Source organism: Triticum urartu, chromosome 5 (genome assembly GCF_003073215.2).
Source record: "Triticum urartu cultivar G1812 chromosome 5, Tu2.1, whole genome shotgun sequence".
Lineage (NCBI taxonomy): Eukaryota > Viridiplantae > Streptophyta > Magnoliopsida > Poales > Poaceae > Triticum > Triticum urartu.
This window is the reverse complement of record NC_053026.1, coordinates 360,684,854-360,699,993: the sequence shown is the minus strand read 5'-3', so window position 1 is coordinate 360,699,993 and position 15,140 is coordinate 360,684,854. Positions and strand designations below refer to the sequence as shown.

The following is a 15,140-nucleotide window of genomic DNA, read 5'->3' as shown; positions in this document are numbered from 1 at the left end:
GCCGAGGTGTGTGTATGAGACAACTTAACAGGCGGAATAAGGTCTATAAGTAAAGACGATACCGAATAAGAATTTTGGTTCACTGAAATCTGATTGATACGTCAAAACGTAATCTTACAGAAGGTACCATAATCACCAAGGCCATTTTACATGCCAGGGGTCTAGGGCTAAGGGAAATGCTCTATACAGGTTCTTGAGTAAAGTTGTGGTCTGCAAAATGCTTTGCACCTTCCTGCCGCACGTTTGTGCCGCTTTCGCCCAAATAAGAAAGATTCCTTTAGAGGAATGGTCTTCGGCCATGTATACGAAACCGGGCTCGGAAAGAGTCCTCATGGGTCCAAAGAATGAGTAGGTTTTGATTCACCTGTGGTAAAAAAGAAAAGATGATTAAATAAAGGGGAAGGTCATATAAGGTCGAACCGTGTTATAGGCCTGTCTGTATATTGCCTCCGCCGATGCCCAAGGTATTTTGAGTGCAAAATTGTGCACGCGCGACACGAATTTCGCTGATGTACGTGGCGGTCAACGGAGGTGAAGCTGCTAATCCAGCCCTGAAGTTGCCGGACTGCCGGCATGCAGAACTGACCGGCCTTGCGCGGTGAAGTCTGGTGGCTTAATAGTCGAGGAGGTGTGCGGCTTGATAGGGACGCTTTGTAATTCGGCCGCAATGGCCGCGGTATGCTCCTCGGTATGGAGGGAGCGCTCCATGTTTCCATTGATTGTAATGACGCCACATGGACCGGGCATCTTGAGCTTCAAATAGGTGTAGTGTGGGATCGCATTGAAGCGGGCAAAAGCGGTTTGTCCGAGCAGTGTGTGATAGCCGCTTCGGAAGGGGACGATGTTGAAGATCAAGTCTTCGCTTCGGAAGCTATCCGGCGAGCCGAAGACGACTTACAGCATGATTGAGCCCGTATAGCGGGCCTCTACGCTAGGTACTACTCCTTTGAAGGTAGTTCTAGTGGGCTTGATTCTTGACGGATCAACGCCCATTTTGCGGATAGTGTCTTGATAAAGTAGACTGAGACTGCTGCCGCTATCCATGAGGACTTGCATAAGGTGGAATCCGCCGATGATTGGATTGAGGACCAGAGCTGCCGAACCTCCGTGATGGATACTGGTTGGGTGGTCCTTTCGATCGAAGGTGATCGGACAAGCCAACCATGGGTTGAATTTTGGGGCGACCGGCTCTATGGCGTAGACATCCCGTAGTGCGCGTTTGCGCTCTCTCTTAGGGATGTGTGTAACATATATCATATTCACTGTTTTTACCTCGGGGGAAATTGCTTCTGTCCCCCTGTGTTCGGTTGACGAGGCTCTTAGTCATCGTCGTCGCTTGGTGATCCTTTTCCCTTGTGTTCAGTGTTAAGTTTGTCGGCCTGCTTAAAGACCCAACAATTTCTGTTGGTATGATTGGCAGGTTTATCGGGGGTGCCATGAATCTAGAAAGGCCGATCCAGTATTCTATCTAGACTAGATGGGCCATCTCTGTTTGCCTTGAATGGCTTCTTCCGTTGACCGGGTTTGGGGCCGCTGAATCTGGCGTTGACCGTCATGTCTTGGGATCCTTCGTTAGTGCTTTGATGCTTGTGTTTGTTGCATCGTGGCTTGCCGTTGCCGTCCCTGGCTTCGGACGTTCCGGGGTCACTAGTGTTGTTGCTTCTATGAGCGAGCCAGCTATCCTCTCCCACGCAGAAGCGGGTCATAAGTGTGGTAAGGGCTGCCATGGACTTCGGCTTTTCTTGGCCGAGGTGTCGGGCGAGCCACTCGTCTCGGACGCTATGCTTGAAGGCCGCAAGGGCTTTGGCGTCCGGACAATCCACAATCTGGTTCTTCTTGATTAAGAACCTGGTCCAGAGCTGCCGGGCTGATTCCCCGGGTTGCTGGATTATGTGACTAAGGTCGTCGGTGTCTAGGGGGCGAACATAGGTACCTTGGAAGTTATCTCTAAAAGCGTCCTCTAAGTCTTCCCTGCTACCAATAGAGTTTTCTGGTAGGTTGTTTAGCCAGTGCCGAGCTGGCCCCTTAATTTTTAGGGGAAGGTATTTGATGGCGTGTAGATCATCACCGCGAGCCATGTGAATGTGGAGAAGAAAATCTTCAATCCATACTGCGGGATCTGTTGTGCCGTCGTATGATTCAATATTTACGGGTTTAAACCCTTCTGGGAACTGGTGCTCCATTACCTCATCGGTGAAGCACAGGGGGTGTGCAGCGCCTCTGTATCGGGCCATGCCAGGACGCAGTTCAGATGACGTGCGTATGTGGCTTTCGGCCCGAGCGTGGTTATGCTTGTCGCGCCAGGCTTGATAGCCGTCCTCTCTCGTCGGGGCACGCCCCCGTGATCCGTAGATTGATCTAGTCTGACATGTTCTATTTTCCAGGTCCTGTCGTAGGTCATATGTGTTTCCTCGAGTTGTTGTTTCTCTGCTTTTACAGCAAGGTGGTGCGGGCTGGTGTTCGGCTTGAGTTGTCGTTTTGTCCCGGCCACATGGTGGTCGGTCGGGTCTGCCAGCCGCGTTAAGAGTGGGTGGTATAGGCTCCAGCGCCTCGTCGTCGAATTGGGGTAGTAGCTTACGCTTCGGGTAACTCTTTGTTGGGCGTTCGAGCCCGTATTCTTCGGCCGCCAGGACATTAGTCCATCTGTCATTGAACAGATCTTGGTTAGCTTGAAGCTGTTGTTGCTTCTTTTTTAGGCTTCTTGCCGTGGCTATTACCGGTTCTTAAAGCGCTCTTGTTCTAGGGGTTCCTCTAGCACGATAAAATCTTCATCGCCGAGGCTCACGTCGTCCTCAGAGAGTGGCAAATAGTTGATGTCCTCCGAGTCTTCGTTCCCTGCTTGCTCGTCAGGGTCAACTTGCCCGTCCTCCCGATCATCCTGTACGGGTGTTGGTTCGATGGGGTCTTCTTGGTCTTCGGTGTTTTTCGGAGTATCATTATCTCCGGTGCCGGTATTGTTGTCCTTTGCGCGACGCGATTTAGAGCGGCGGCACTGACGTCGATGCTTCGGTGGTATCTCAGGAGGTTCATCCTCGACTGGGTTCTTCTCATCATTGTTGTCGCCTTCTTTAGGTGTGTCCACCATATACACGTCGTATGAGGAAGTGGTCGTCCAGCGTCCGATGAACGGCAGGTTTTGGGCCTGCTCCTCTCCGGCATCATCGTCAATACCGTCGATGTCTTCGGAGGCATAATCGAGCATGTCAGTTAGATCCTCGATAGTGGCTATGAAGTGGGTGGTGGATGGGAAGTAAAATTCCCTATTTTCAGCCCCTAGTCCGGTCTGGGCGCAATTTAAGTCCAGAGCCTCGTTTAAGAGCGAGGTTTGGACGGGGACCGAAGTTTCCTGGCTGAGCCCGCATGATGCGGACTTCGAGGGTTCGGAGCTAGTGTCCGAAGAAAAGTTTGGCTTTGTGATGACTGCCGGAGACGCTATTCTCTCCAGTTCTCCAGTGTTGAGCTCTATAGCCGCGGAGAGTCCGGCGGGCTCTAGACTCCCATCTTCGGACCTGGTGATGCGCTCCGGTTCTAAGGCCGAAGTGGTGGTTGGGGCCGCGAACCCTTGGAAAATCAAGTCTCCTCGGATATCAGCGACATAGTTCAGATTTTCAAAGCTGATCTGGTGACCAGGGGCGTAGTTGTCGATCTGCTCTAGGTGGCCAACCGAGTTGGCACGCAGTGCGAAGCCGCCAAATACAAAGATCTGGCCGGGGAGAAAATTCTCCTTCACGGCAGAATTGTTGTAGATGATTGATGGAGCAATCGAGCCTTTCGACGATGGCACAGTGGAACTCTCAATGAAAGCACCAGTGTCGGTGTCAAAACCGACAGATCTCGGATAGGGGTCCCGAACTGTGCGTCTAAGGATTGAGGGTAACAGGAGGCAGGGGACACAATGTTTACCCATGTTCGGGCCCTCTTAATGGAGGTGATACCCTATTTCCGTCTTGATTGACTTTGATGAGTATAGGGGTTACAAGAGTTGATCTACCTCAAGATCGTAATGGCTAAACCCTAGATGTCTAGCCTATCTGATTATGATTGCCTCTACGGACTAATCCCTTCGGTTTATATAGACACCAGAGGGGGCTAGGGTTGTACAGAGTCGGTTTACAGAGAAAGGAATCTTCATATCCGCACGCCAAGCTCGACTTCCACGTCAAGGAGTCCCAACCGGACACTGGGAAAAGTCTTTCGTCTTGTATCTTCACGGCCCATCAGTCCGGCCCACATCACATAACCCGGACACCTGAGGACCCCGTAATCCAGGACTCCCTCAGTTGTCGCTGCCATCGCGGCACACGTGAAGGAGGAGCTACGGTCCCTGCCGCGCCACCTCGTCAAGCCCGAACTGGCATCCACGCTCCTACCGGTGAAGGAGGAGCCAGCCTAGGGCCCGCACCAGCGCGGCCTGCGGATCGGACGCCGCATGAAGGAGCATGTGTCCCCGCCATGCAGCCGGTAGGGCCGCATTGACGCGTCGTTCTCGCTGCCACCGCCTTGCCGTTAAGGAGGAGCTGCCGGCCGTGGTCAAGAAGGCATGGGGCCGTCTCCTTCACTACCTTAGCGGTCCCTCGGGCTCGAGGGCCGCCGTGTCTGAGGCGGAGCGCGCGGCTCAGCAGCAGGTGCGGTATGACCGGCACAATGCCAGTCGTCGCTCTGCATTCGCCAAGAGTGACGTGGCGCCGAACTGGGTCCAGACCTCGCCGCCGCGTGGGCGCTCGACCACTCCATGACCACCGCCGAGACAACCGCCAGGCGTCGTCGCCACCGCCTTGACAGCGAGCTCACCAAGATCGGCGAGGAGGGGTCGCTTAGCGACTGCTCCACCAAGGGCAGTTGCGGCAAGGCTGCCGCAAGGGCTTCGAAGGCCACGTCGACAATGGCAGCAGTGACATTCCGCACAGCACAACAGGAGGCTCGGCACCTCCTGCGTGAGTGGCAGGCAGTCGTCGGACAAGGCTGTCGCGGCCCTCCGGCGCCGTACCGCCGCTGGAGGGACCACGACGACGACGGCACCGACGAAGACAGCGGTGCGGCAGGGCGAGGCGGCCCCACGTACGGGGTGGTCGCCCGGTATAGGGTTTAGGTTTTTTTCTAGGTTTTTAATTAAACGGTTGAAATATTGACCTTTTAATGTAAACTAGCACATATGTCGGTGCGTTGCAACGGAAAAATTTGTTATTTTGTGTAACCATAATGTGCCATATCACCTGATTCACTACGAAGAACATGCTGCAACGCAACATTCTTCTACAAAATGAACATAAAAAATAGGATGCAATTCAGCCATGCTCATATTTTCTTTGCTGGGCATAATCTCTCACTAATTCCATTTAAGTATAATTCTTTCATTAATTACCATGACGTTCTCATCCATTTTTGTCGAGAATCAAATTCTTCTTTTTTTTCTAATTTAGTAGCTCCATCATTGAAGCATACAGATCCTTTTTTTAATTATCCTATTTTTTTTACCTCAAATTCCTCATTTAATTAGCCTATAGAAGGTCATCAACGTGCAAGTACCTAAGACAAAAATCAACAAGTACCAAACCAAGAATATCTATTCTCTTTAATAGTAATTCTCTTTAATAGTAGGTATAGATATAGATTATATCTAAACTTGAATAAAATCTGTCCAATTTGTTTGAATTTCGTGAGGTTTGTTTGAATGTTGGCCATTTAGTTTTTTTCTAGGTTTTTAGTTAAACCTTTTTATGTAAATTATATTTAAACTTGAATGAAATCCGTCTGGTTCGATTGAATTTCGTGAGGTTGGTCTGAATGTATGCAGCTAGCGTTGCATGTCGTTCTCCCACGTCCGTGTTCGTGAAAAAATTTGCGTGTTCCCCGTTGGAGATGGCCTCCCGTGAAACTCCGGTGAACGAGTACTGAGTTACAGCATGTCCATCAGAATTCAGAACCAGAAGGATCGCACAGCTCGTATACAAACTTGTGAAATCACACCCTCATCTCCATTATATAAAACTCATTTCACAGATCACAACGTAAATAAGCACAGCTCTTCAGAGCTCAAAACCACAGGAGGGGTCACACTCGAACAAGCACACAAGGTATACCAGCTATTTGCCAAACCAGCCAGTTCACACGCAAATCACATCGGATGGAGTCTCGTCAATTCGTCATCACGCAGAGTGGCCGCCGGGCGTGCCGCGCGCGGGCAGCTGGTGACCGCCGCCCTCGCCCACCCAGTGCCCCGCCCCCGACACCGGCAGGTAGCCGTCGTCGCTGCTCCCCGCGCGCGGGGCGGCCGCGCCCTCCACCTCGACGTCGCGGGCGTCCACTCCGGCGCCGGTGGTGGGGTGGTAGGACGCGGCGGTGGCGTGCTCCTTGGCGGCGGCGTTGTGGCGCATGGCGTCCCGCTTGGCGGCCTCCGCCTCGTGGATCCGCTCCTGCTTCCTGGCCTCCGCCTCGGCCTTGGCCGCCGGGTCGTGCGCCTTGGCCTTGTTCACCGTCTCCTGCACCACGGCCATGGTCTTCTCCTTGCCCGCCCACGCCGACGCGCCCACGTTCGCCACCGCCTCCTTGGCCGCGCCCACCGCGCTCGAGCTCTTCCCGCCCTGCATCCCTTTCTCTATCTACCTCGCAAAATGAAACCAACACGATCTGTCTCGGTGTCGGTCGATCTCTTGTGTTTATTGTCTTGCTTCGACGCAGTTGCGCTGGTACTATATATGTCGATGAATGTGAAGCGCTGGGGCCTACAGCCGAGGGGAAGACGTGTCCCAGGTCGGCAGGTCGGCGAGGGGCACGTGTAGTCGGATGGAGAAGCTGCTGCCGGCGCCTGTGGCACTCCACGCGTGTCATCTGGAACTCGAATCAATTCCTCAAAGTAACAGCAACTCCATTATTTTACGTTTTGTTTTTGAGTTGGCACAGCAACTCGTTTTGGTTACGAGGAAGAGAAGCTTCAACTTCGGCTAGGCCAACTTCTTTCTCAGTCATCGACTAGTAACCTTACTGGTATTTGCTTACGCGTAGCAAGCATCTGAACCTCTGATACAGATATGCCGAAGTTTAGGTAATCAAGACAGCGGACACTCAAACCATCAGCAAGTCGTCAGGACTAAACTAACAGGACGCGGTTTGTCATCCAACGACATCTCGGATCAGTCAGCAAACCAGTCTGGATGTTTTCTTGTAAACTGAAAGCAAATCGACCAGCCGCGTAGGACTCGACATCCCAATCCGTCTAAGAGCAATTTCAATGAAGCAGCCTAAATGGACGGCGTTTTTATTTGATTTTTGTACATTTGGATCGGTCGCCCATCCGGCGGCCGCCCTGTTTTAGATTTGGATCGGCAGTGCACTCAACGCGCCAACTGCCTAACCCATATGTGCCGATGTGGTCGGCTGGGCCCCTATTTCAATAAATAGCTCATTTTTGCATTGTTTCACACACAACTTTTGCATTTAAACATATAGTTAAATGACATAGTTTCAACTGAATAAAATAATATAGTTTTACAAGCCAAATAAAAATAAAAATGTCTCACATAGTTTTGCAAGCCGAATAAAGAAGATACATTTATTGGTTGCCAACATGAGCCCACATATGCTCAACCAAATCATTTTATAGTTGCACGTGAATATCCCAATCACGCATGTCATGATAAAATTAGGTGAACTGTTCAAACGTTGCCGCTCCTTCATACTCAGGCACAACATTCTCACCTTGAAACTGAAACCCTTAATCGTACAGATGTTCTGGGCGCTCATCTTCTACGATTATATTGTGCATGATCACACAAGCAGTCATCACCTTTCACAGTTTCTGCGTGCTCCAAGTATTAGCAGGATACCGAACGCTGCCCCATCGAGATCGCAAAACACCAAAAGCATGCTCGACGTCCTTCCTAACACTCTCTTGCTCTTGGGCAAATATTTTCCTCTTCTCTCCGGCAGGGTTGGGGATTGTCTTCACAATAGTGGTCCACTGAGGATAGATACTGTCACTCAGATAGTATCCTTTGTCGTAGTTGTGTTCGTTGATAGTAAAGTTCACCGGTGGGCTGTTGCCTTCGGCAAGCCTAGCAAACACCGGTAAGCGCTGAAGCACGTTGATATTATTGTGTGATCCGGCCATGCTAAAGAAAGAGTGTCAGATCTAGAGATCTTAAGACGCCACGGCCTCTAGTATGACAGTGCAAGCCCTGACATGGCCCTTATACTGCCCTTGCCAAGCAGAAGGGTAGTTTTTCCACTACCAGTGCATGCAGTCTATGCTGCCAAGCATCCCTGGGAAGCCCCTGCTGGCATTCATCGCCAACAAACGGGTTGTATCTTCAGGAGTCGGCTCTCTCAAGTACTCAGGGCCAAATACAGCAATAACAGCCTCGCAGAACTTATACAGGGTGTCTAGGCATGTAGACTCGCTCATACGAACGTACTCGACAATGAGATCACCGGGCACTCCGTATGCAAGCATTCGAATGGCAGCAGTGCATTTATGATAAGAGGAGAAACCAATCTTTCAAACGGCATCCTCTTTGCACTCGAAATAGTCATCATAACCGACCACCCCCTCTCTAATACGGTTGAAAAGATGCCTACTGATATGGAAACAGCGGCGGAATTTCTAATGTTTGAACAACGGATTTACTGTATCAAAGTAGTCCTTCCTTAGAAGGAAATGCCCGCTCTCTCGGTTGTGATTCAACGCCGGAAGGTGGCCCGGAATGGAGCCACGCGACAACGGCTGCTGGCTATTGAGGTGGTGATGGACCAACACGATAGCCAATATCTCCTCGTCATCGAACGACGAATCGTCGAGGTCGCAAAGAAAAATGTCGAAAAAAACTCGTCGACAGAGTCCATTTTGTACCTTGGCAAACTGTCGAACAGTTTGCGAGCGTCGACGACCGACGAAGGGAGTCGCTGCGCGCACAGACCAGCTAGCTGTCCGAGCATGCCGGTGAGGATCTGGCCGGGGTGGCGAGGCGGCTTCTTGGTCGCGGTCGCGTCGAGGGGGAGCGGGGGTGGGAAGCTGTCGGTTCCTCAGCGGCAAGACGACGGTGGCGGGTGACGTGGGAGGTGGCGGCGTTGCAAAGCAAGCAGCTAGCAGAGTCACCAGAAAAAATGGGATCTTTTAAATCAAAGAGGCCCCAAGCTATTTTAGTTTTAAAACGATGCAAAATAGATATAATCGCCAAAATGCAATATTTTTATTCAATTTCACTTTCTTCTTTTGTCTCCTTCCAAATCCAAGGCACAACATGATATGACAGACCAATGTACTGCGCTATCGAACTTCTATTTCTTCATGACAACTTGTAGTCCGGAGTAGCCAAAGCACGGCACACAATCATCCATGCTTCAGCAACTTTCTATCCTCAAGCTACTACCATCTCTCTCACAAATTCATCTCAAACTACACGAACATCCTAGTTTTGGAGAGGACCAGTGACAGAACACTCGAACTCACTACACCCCATTCAGGAGAATGCTTATGTAGACAAAGTAGGACTGTCAACCGCGAGCGCCATCGTGTTGAGTCCATTGTCGACATAAACAGTTGAACCAGTGATTGCAGATGCCAACGGAGACACCAAGAATGCTGCTGCGTTCCCCACTTCCTCTGTTGAACATGCGACGGTTTATAAATCACTTATACAAGAAAGGGGTGCACCAAGAGTGACGGAGAAAGTAGTGGCAAGAGGGGAAAGCGACAATGTTAACCTGCCAAGAGTTCCTTCTGCAATGGTGCGTTAACATAAGAGTACTCGATCATCTTCTCGATGAATCCAATAGCCTTTGCAGCTCTGCTCCCCAATGGACCTAAGGAAATAAGAAAGGATAAATTCAATGCATGAATGATGATGATACTGAAAGCACAGGCATAATGGAACTGCTGCTGAGTTGTTAAAGCTAGATGCAATAGAAAACTATATCTGTTAATTTAGTACACAGATGATGTTTTCTAACGTAAACTTTATGCCAAAAGATTTCCTGAAAAGAGGAACTTGTTTACTTTCTTTACAAAGAAGATACCTGCTGATATAGTGTTCACTCTGATTTTGCCCTTTCGGCCTGCTTCAAAAGCAAGAACCTACATAGAAAGATGTCTTTGAAATCAATATACACAAAACAAAGCACTGCTGGACATCATAGTGAGTCATGCCACGGAGAAGCACATACTCTTGTATCACTTTCAAGTGCTGCCTTTGCTGAACTCATGCCACCACCATAGCTACAAAGCAACCACCAAACAGATCATAAGTACAAATAATTCACTTCATAGCCGTGAAATCATTAGAAGAAGATTTACCCAGGGATTGTCCTTTCCGAAGCAATGTAGGTCAAAGAGATACTAGCACCTCCTATTAAATATTGAAATTACAAAATACAGTAAGCCGGGTCACCTTTCTTTAAATATGAAGAAAAAAAACATAGTCAGAACAAATAGTTTCCATCTGACCAACAGAAATAATGTCCACTGAACAAGCTATCCATAGGCCTGTTTGATAGACTATCACTATTCACCACAGCAATGCATATGCCACACAGCTACAGAAATGTGATAATACTTTTAAGCAAGCCCATCCTATTCGTTTAATGGAGTCACCCAGAATATGATACGAAATAAACACTAGACAGGTTGACCCATTACATCGTTTGTATGGCATGTTCTTGATACAACCAAATATATTGCTGCCTTATCATTGTTTCTGGAAAATTCCATGTTCTGTACCCCTTATTTACAGGTGGTAACTTAGCAGGGAATATCATTCATAAAAAGCATCATGCAGATTCACATTGACATCTGTATCCAACAGTCAACCCAATCAAAAAGTGTACTAGATAAATACCGGTAAGCTTGCCAAATAGAATTCAGATGGTAGCACAACAACAAAAGAAAACACCATCAAAACAAGAAAAGAACAGGCAAAGCATGTTGGTTGGGACTATTACCTGGATTCATGATGGGAAGGAAGTGCTGAAGTAAAGAGATGAACGAGTAACTAGATGCTGAAACTGCAGCAAGATAGCCACTTCTTGATGTCTCCAGCAAGGGCTTTGTTACCTTTTAAGTGAAATGGAGGTTAACTAAAAAATAAATGCTACCAATAAAGGTGAGACGATGGTCATGGCGATGGCATGCATGGGTATGTTTCTATGTGCATGAGAGGCTTCACCTCAGGACCATTGGCAAGAGAATGCACAAGGATATCAATGCTGCCGAAATCATCTTTCACAGTTTCAGCAACTTCCTATCAGATGAAAGTATGCACAAATTAGGCCTTCGATAAGAAGATTTATGCAGCATAGTGTTCAGTAGATCGCCAGTATGAGTTTAAGATGCATGCCGTAACTTACCTTCACAGTCCATTTTGAGGAGCCTGCGTACCTCTTATTTGCTTTAACCTACACCCGCAAAAGAAAAGAGTCAATACAGCCAAAATTGTAAGGGACAAGGAGATATCCCAAATGATGACTTATGAGCATTACATCTTCAGGAACATCCTCCAGGGAGTCAAAAACTGCATCCAGTGGATACACTTTAGTAATCTCCATAAGGGATCCATCAGGCAGCCTGCATCAAGTGATTGTCAAACACCAGACATAGGATAACAGATCCAGCAAGGAACACTGAAGTGGACAAACAAAATTAGGGTAGAAGAAGTAGATGAGCATACTTCCGTGATTCGTCAAACTTTCCACGTCTCAAGCTTGTCTCGAATATGTTCAGTGCCTGCAAATGCAGATGGTCTGTAAGATTGTTCAACAGAAAATCCATTACAATAAATGAATAAATTTCATGAAAGAGGCCAACTTTTTTCTAGAACCATGAAAGAGATCAACTTACAGGCACCCATGTACCAACAAGAATTTCAGCACCAGCTGCAGCAAGAGCCTTGGCTATTGCCCAGCCATAACCATTATCATCAGCGATTCCAGCAATAAATGCTCTTTTACCTGAAACAATGACACATGAACTAGTCAATTTACAGAACTTAGGTCAGATCATATCCTAAAAAATCAGTTGTGTTGGTTTTATGGCTCTGAAATTGCATAACTCAAAAAGCTGGACGTGAAGGGCTAATAAAGAAATTAGCCTAATCAACTTACCTCAATAGTAATAAGACACATATTCTTGCAACTAACAAAAAGAATCCAATGTTGAATTTCTCATCGCATTGTACGCAGTAGAATCTATACAACTCAACCCAATCCAATGCAAACTTAAAGTAATTTGGTTTCTTTTTTTGCGAACTAAACAGCAAAGATGGTACAATGGCATCCCTGTCATTAAGTTTGCTACTAGGCATAGAACATAAGAGAGGTGACTGCCCTTTGGGCTAGATCCACACAAACAAGAAAGCATTAAGTTGGAGACCAGGTCCCTGCGACTAGCTCTCCAAAGTGTTTTAATCATAATTTCAGGCAGGCCAATGCATGTATGTAAATAATGTCTATGACTAGACTACTATGTTATCCATATAAGCATTCTCATGAGCTCATTAGTGAGTCACTCAAAAGTGGAACAGAAGGACCAAATAGTCAAAATGAACACCTCTAGACAGACATGGGGACCACACAATGAAAAAGGACACTCGATGAAACAGTAGTGCAAATTAGAGACCTGAAAAATATTCTGAAGGGAAAGCATGAAGCTGCTTCATTGCAAGGTTGTGCCCATACAACAACAACAACAAAGCCTTTAGTCCCAAACAAGTTGGGGTAGGCTAGAGCTGAAGCCCATAAAGATCTCGCCACCAACTCATGGTTCTGGCACATGGATGGCAAGCTTCCACGCACCCCTGTCCATGGCTAGTTCTTTGGTGATACTCTAGTCCTTCAGGTCTCTCTTTACGGACTCCTCCCATGTCAAGTTCGGTCTACCCCGACCTCTCTTGACATTATCAGCACGCTTTAGCCATCCGCTATGCACTGGAGGCCTGCGCTGAATATGCCCAAACCATCTCAGACGATATTGGACAAGCTTCTCTTCAATCGGTGCTACCCCAACTCTATCCCGTATATCATCATTCCGGACCCGGTCCTTCCTTGTGTGGCCACACATCCATCTCAACATGCGCATCTCCACTACACATAACTGTTGAACATGACGCCTTTTAGTCGGCCAACATTCAGCACCATACAACATTGCGGGTCGAATCGCCCTATAGAACCTGCCTTTTAGCTTTTGTGGCACTCTTGGATTTCATCTCCATAAGAGTAGCTAAGTTTTGACGCTGGCTTGCCAAGCCTATCGCAACCCTCCTCCTTTACCCGGGCTTGGGACCGGTTATGTTGAGAAAACATAGACAACAAGGTTGTGCCCATCTTGTTCACAAATCCGGCAATCATACCCATGACCAAGGCAGCACCACTAGAGTAATGTAAGGGCTTGGGACTTACAATAACTAGGCTCAATGTGGCAAAGAAAGGTTTGATGGCATCATCTACTTTGTCTAACTGTTCTCTTTGACAGAATATTTGGAAGTCAGGTCAAGCAAAGCTTAATTCAGACTGTATCTATGTGACATTGTAGCTAAACAGTTTTGAATGGTATGTTTTAATCTTCATGTTTGAGATATGCTGAGTTGCTTCCTAGTGTCATCCCACTTAAGTGTTTTGTCTTTAGATTCAGTAGGACTTCATTTGAAATATCTCAGCATTCCTTTTTCATATTTTCTTGCACATAATACTAAATTTGGAAGTCCTGTGAGATCAGTGTTAACTCAAGTTCCCAGCAGGCCACCTTAGCTGAAGCAATATTGATTGAACTTCTGCAGTTCTGGAGGGAGACAAAAGCATTTTATATAATATAATTCTAGTGCACTTTTGAGCAGAAAATATAATTATAGTGGTTCTAAGGGCAACACGCGGTACACATTTTTCACCTACATTTGAACTGGATCTTGCTCAGTTGTATAATATTGCATAGACACATGACAAATTTAAAGTGTTATTGCAGAACCACTAACTGAAGCATATAGTAGTGCTGCGTAATAAACACAGTGGCACCAACATTGCAGGAACAAACAATTAAGGAAGATACATTAACACAAAATACAGCAATAGCCATTTGTCAAATTGTCACCTCTGAGATCAATGGGGAGTCCTTGGACAGCTCCCTGAGACATCGCCCTGACAGCAAACCTCTTGCGGCTTACAGAAATGAGCGATCCAGATGACGCAGTTTTAACACAGCTTGCAAAGCCAGTTCTGGTGCTGAGCGCCCTTCCGAATGCAGAAACTACAGATCTCGACCCAAGCATTCGCTGGCAAGCTGGGATGCAAGGGCGTGCCGCCACCATCTGCATACCGGTAGCTGCAGATGCACCCATCGTAGTTTATATGGACTGCAACCAGAACAAGTGAAAGATAATGTCACACTTGAACTGATAGTTATAGACAGAGCATCTGGGGAACAAACTTGTGGTGAGAGTTTTGTTGAATCGTGAATCCTAAGTAGACCCACAGTCCAGTTGTCTCAGCACCGTGAGGCGTGGGAACTTCGGTAATCTCAAGGTCAATGGTGCATAATTTCAAATTTTCTGCTAGGATGGCAACGTCTACTTGTTCCTGCGTGCCTGGTAAAAGAATCTCGACAGAGACTCGAAACCCAGTCTCCCCCCATTCTGGCCAGGAGCGCTACGCGCAAAAATAGTAAGTATTCCAAATCCGGCCCCGATGGGGAAGCGCCGCCTCGCAAATTTAGAGAAAATGGGAGGGCACGAACCCTCGAGCTGTTGGATTCGGCGTCGTGGAGAAGCTCCTTACCTCGGGGAAATGGGAATGCGGCGAGGGCGCCGGACGGGGGCTGGGGATCTGAGGCGGAGAGCACGAGGGGCGGAGTGCGGCTGCGAGGATTGTGCTGCGGTGGGGGTGGGGGAGGGAGGTGAACAAACAGGCCGAGCGGAGGTGGTGAGGGTTTCGATGGGATCGAGGGAGGGGTTTTCGTTTGGGTTGGCTGAGCAACCGAGGCACGTGCCAGCTCGGCGTTGGGCGCGTTACCCAAATCATTAGCCTATCTTTGCCTTACCAAAATCATCAGGGCCCCTCTGATTCGCAAGATTCAAAAGACACAGGAATAAGACTAGCCATAGGGCATAGTGCTACTAATTTCAGCAGTAACATCGAGTCCAACTCAGTAAATTTGTTTATATGGC

General features: G+C 48.0%; 2 protein-coding genes across 2 annotated transcripts; both read right to left on the bottom strand.

Moving 5' to 3' along the window:
- Positions 1-5,957: 5,957 nt before the first annotated feature.
- Positions 5,958-6,676, bottom strand: LOC125555996 (11 kDa late embryogenesis abundant protein-like). Its single transcript, XM_048718800.1, has one exon. It carries the CDS (start codon positions 6,585-6,587, stop codon positions 6,147-6,149), a length of 441 nt encoding a protein of 146 aa, XP_048574757.1. The 5' UTR covers positions 6,588-6,676; the 3' UTR covers positions 5,958-6,146.
- Positions 6,677-9,163: 2,487 nt separating this feature from the next.
- On the bottom strand, positions 9,164-14,917 carry LOC125509018 (enoyl-[acyl-carrier-protein] reductase [NADH] 2, chloroplastic). The gene is made up of 13 exons (XM_048673858.1): positions 14,752-14,917; positions 14,069-14,330; positions 11,828-11,937; positions 11,658-11,713; positions 11,470-11,554; positions 11,338-11,385; positions 11,157-11,231; positions 10,933-11,044; positions 10,289-10,340; positions 10,159-10,210; positions 10,012-10,069; positions 9,700-9,798; positions 9,164-9,598 (listed from the first exon to the last, which is right to left on the bottom strand). Exons 2-13 carry the CDS (start codon positions 14,313-14,315, stop codon positions 9,468-9,470), a joined length of 1,125 nt encoding a protein of 374 aa, XP_048529815.1. The 5' UTR covers positions 14,316-14,330; positions 14,752-14,917; the 3' UTR covers positions 9,164-9,467.
- Between the last annotated feature and the right edge of the window lie 223 nt (positions 14,918-15,140).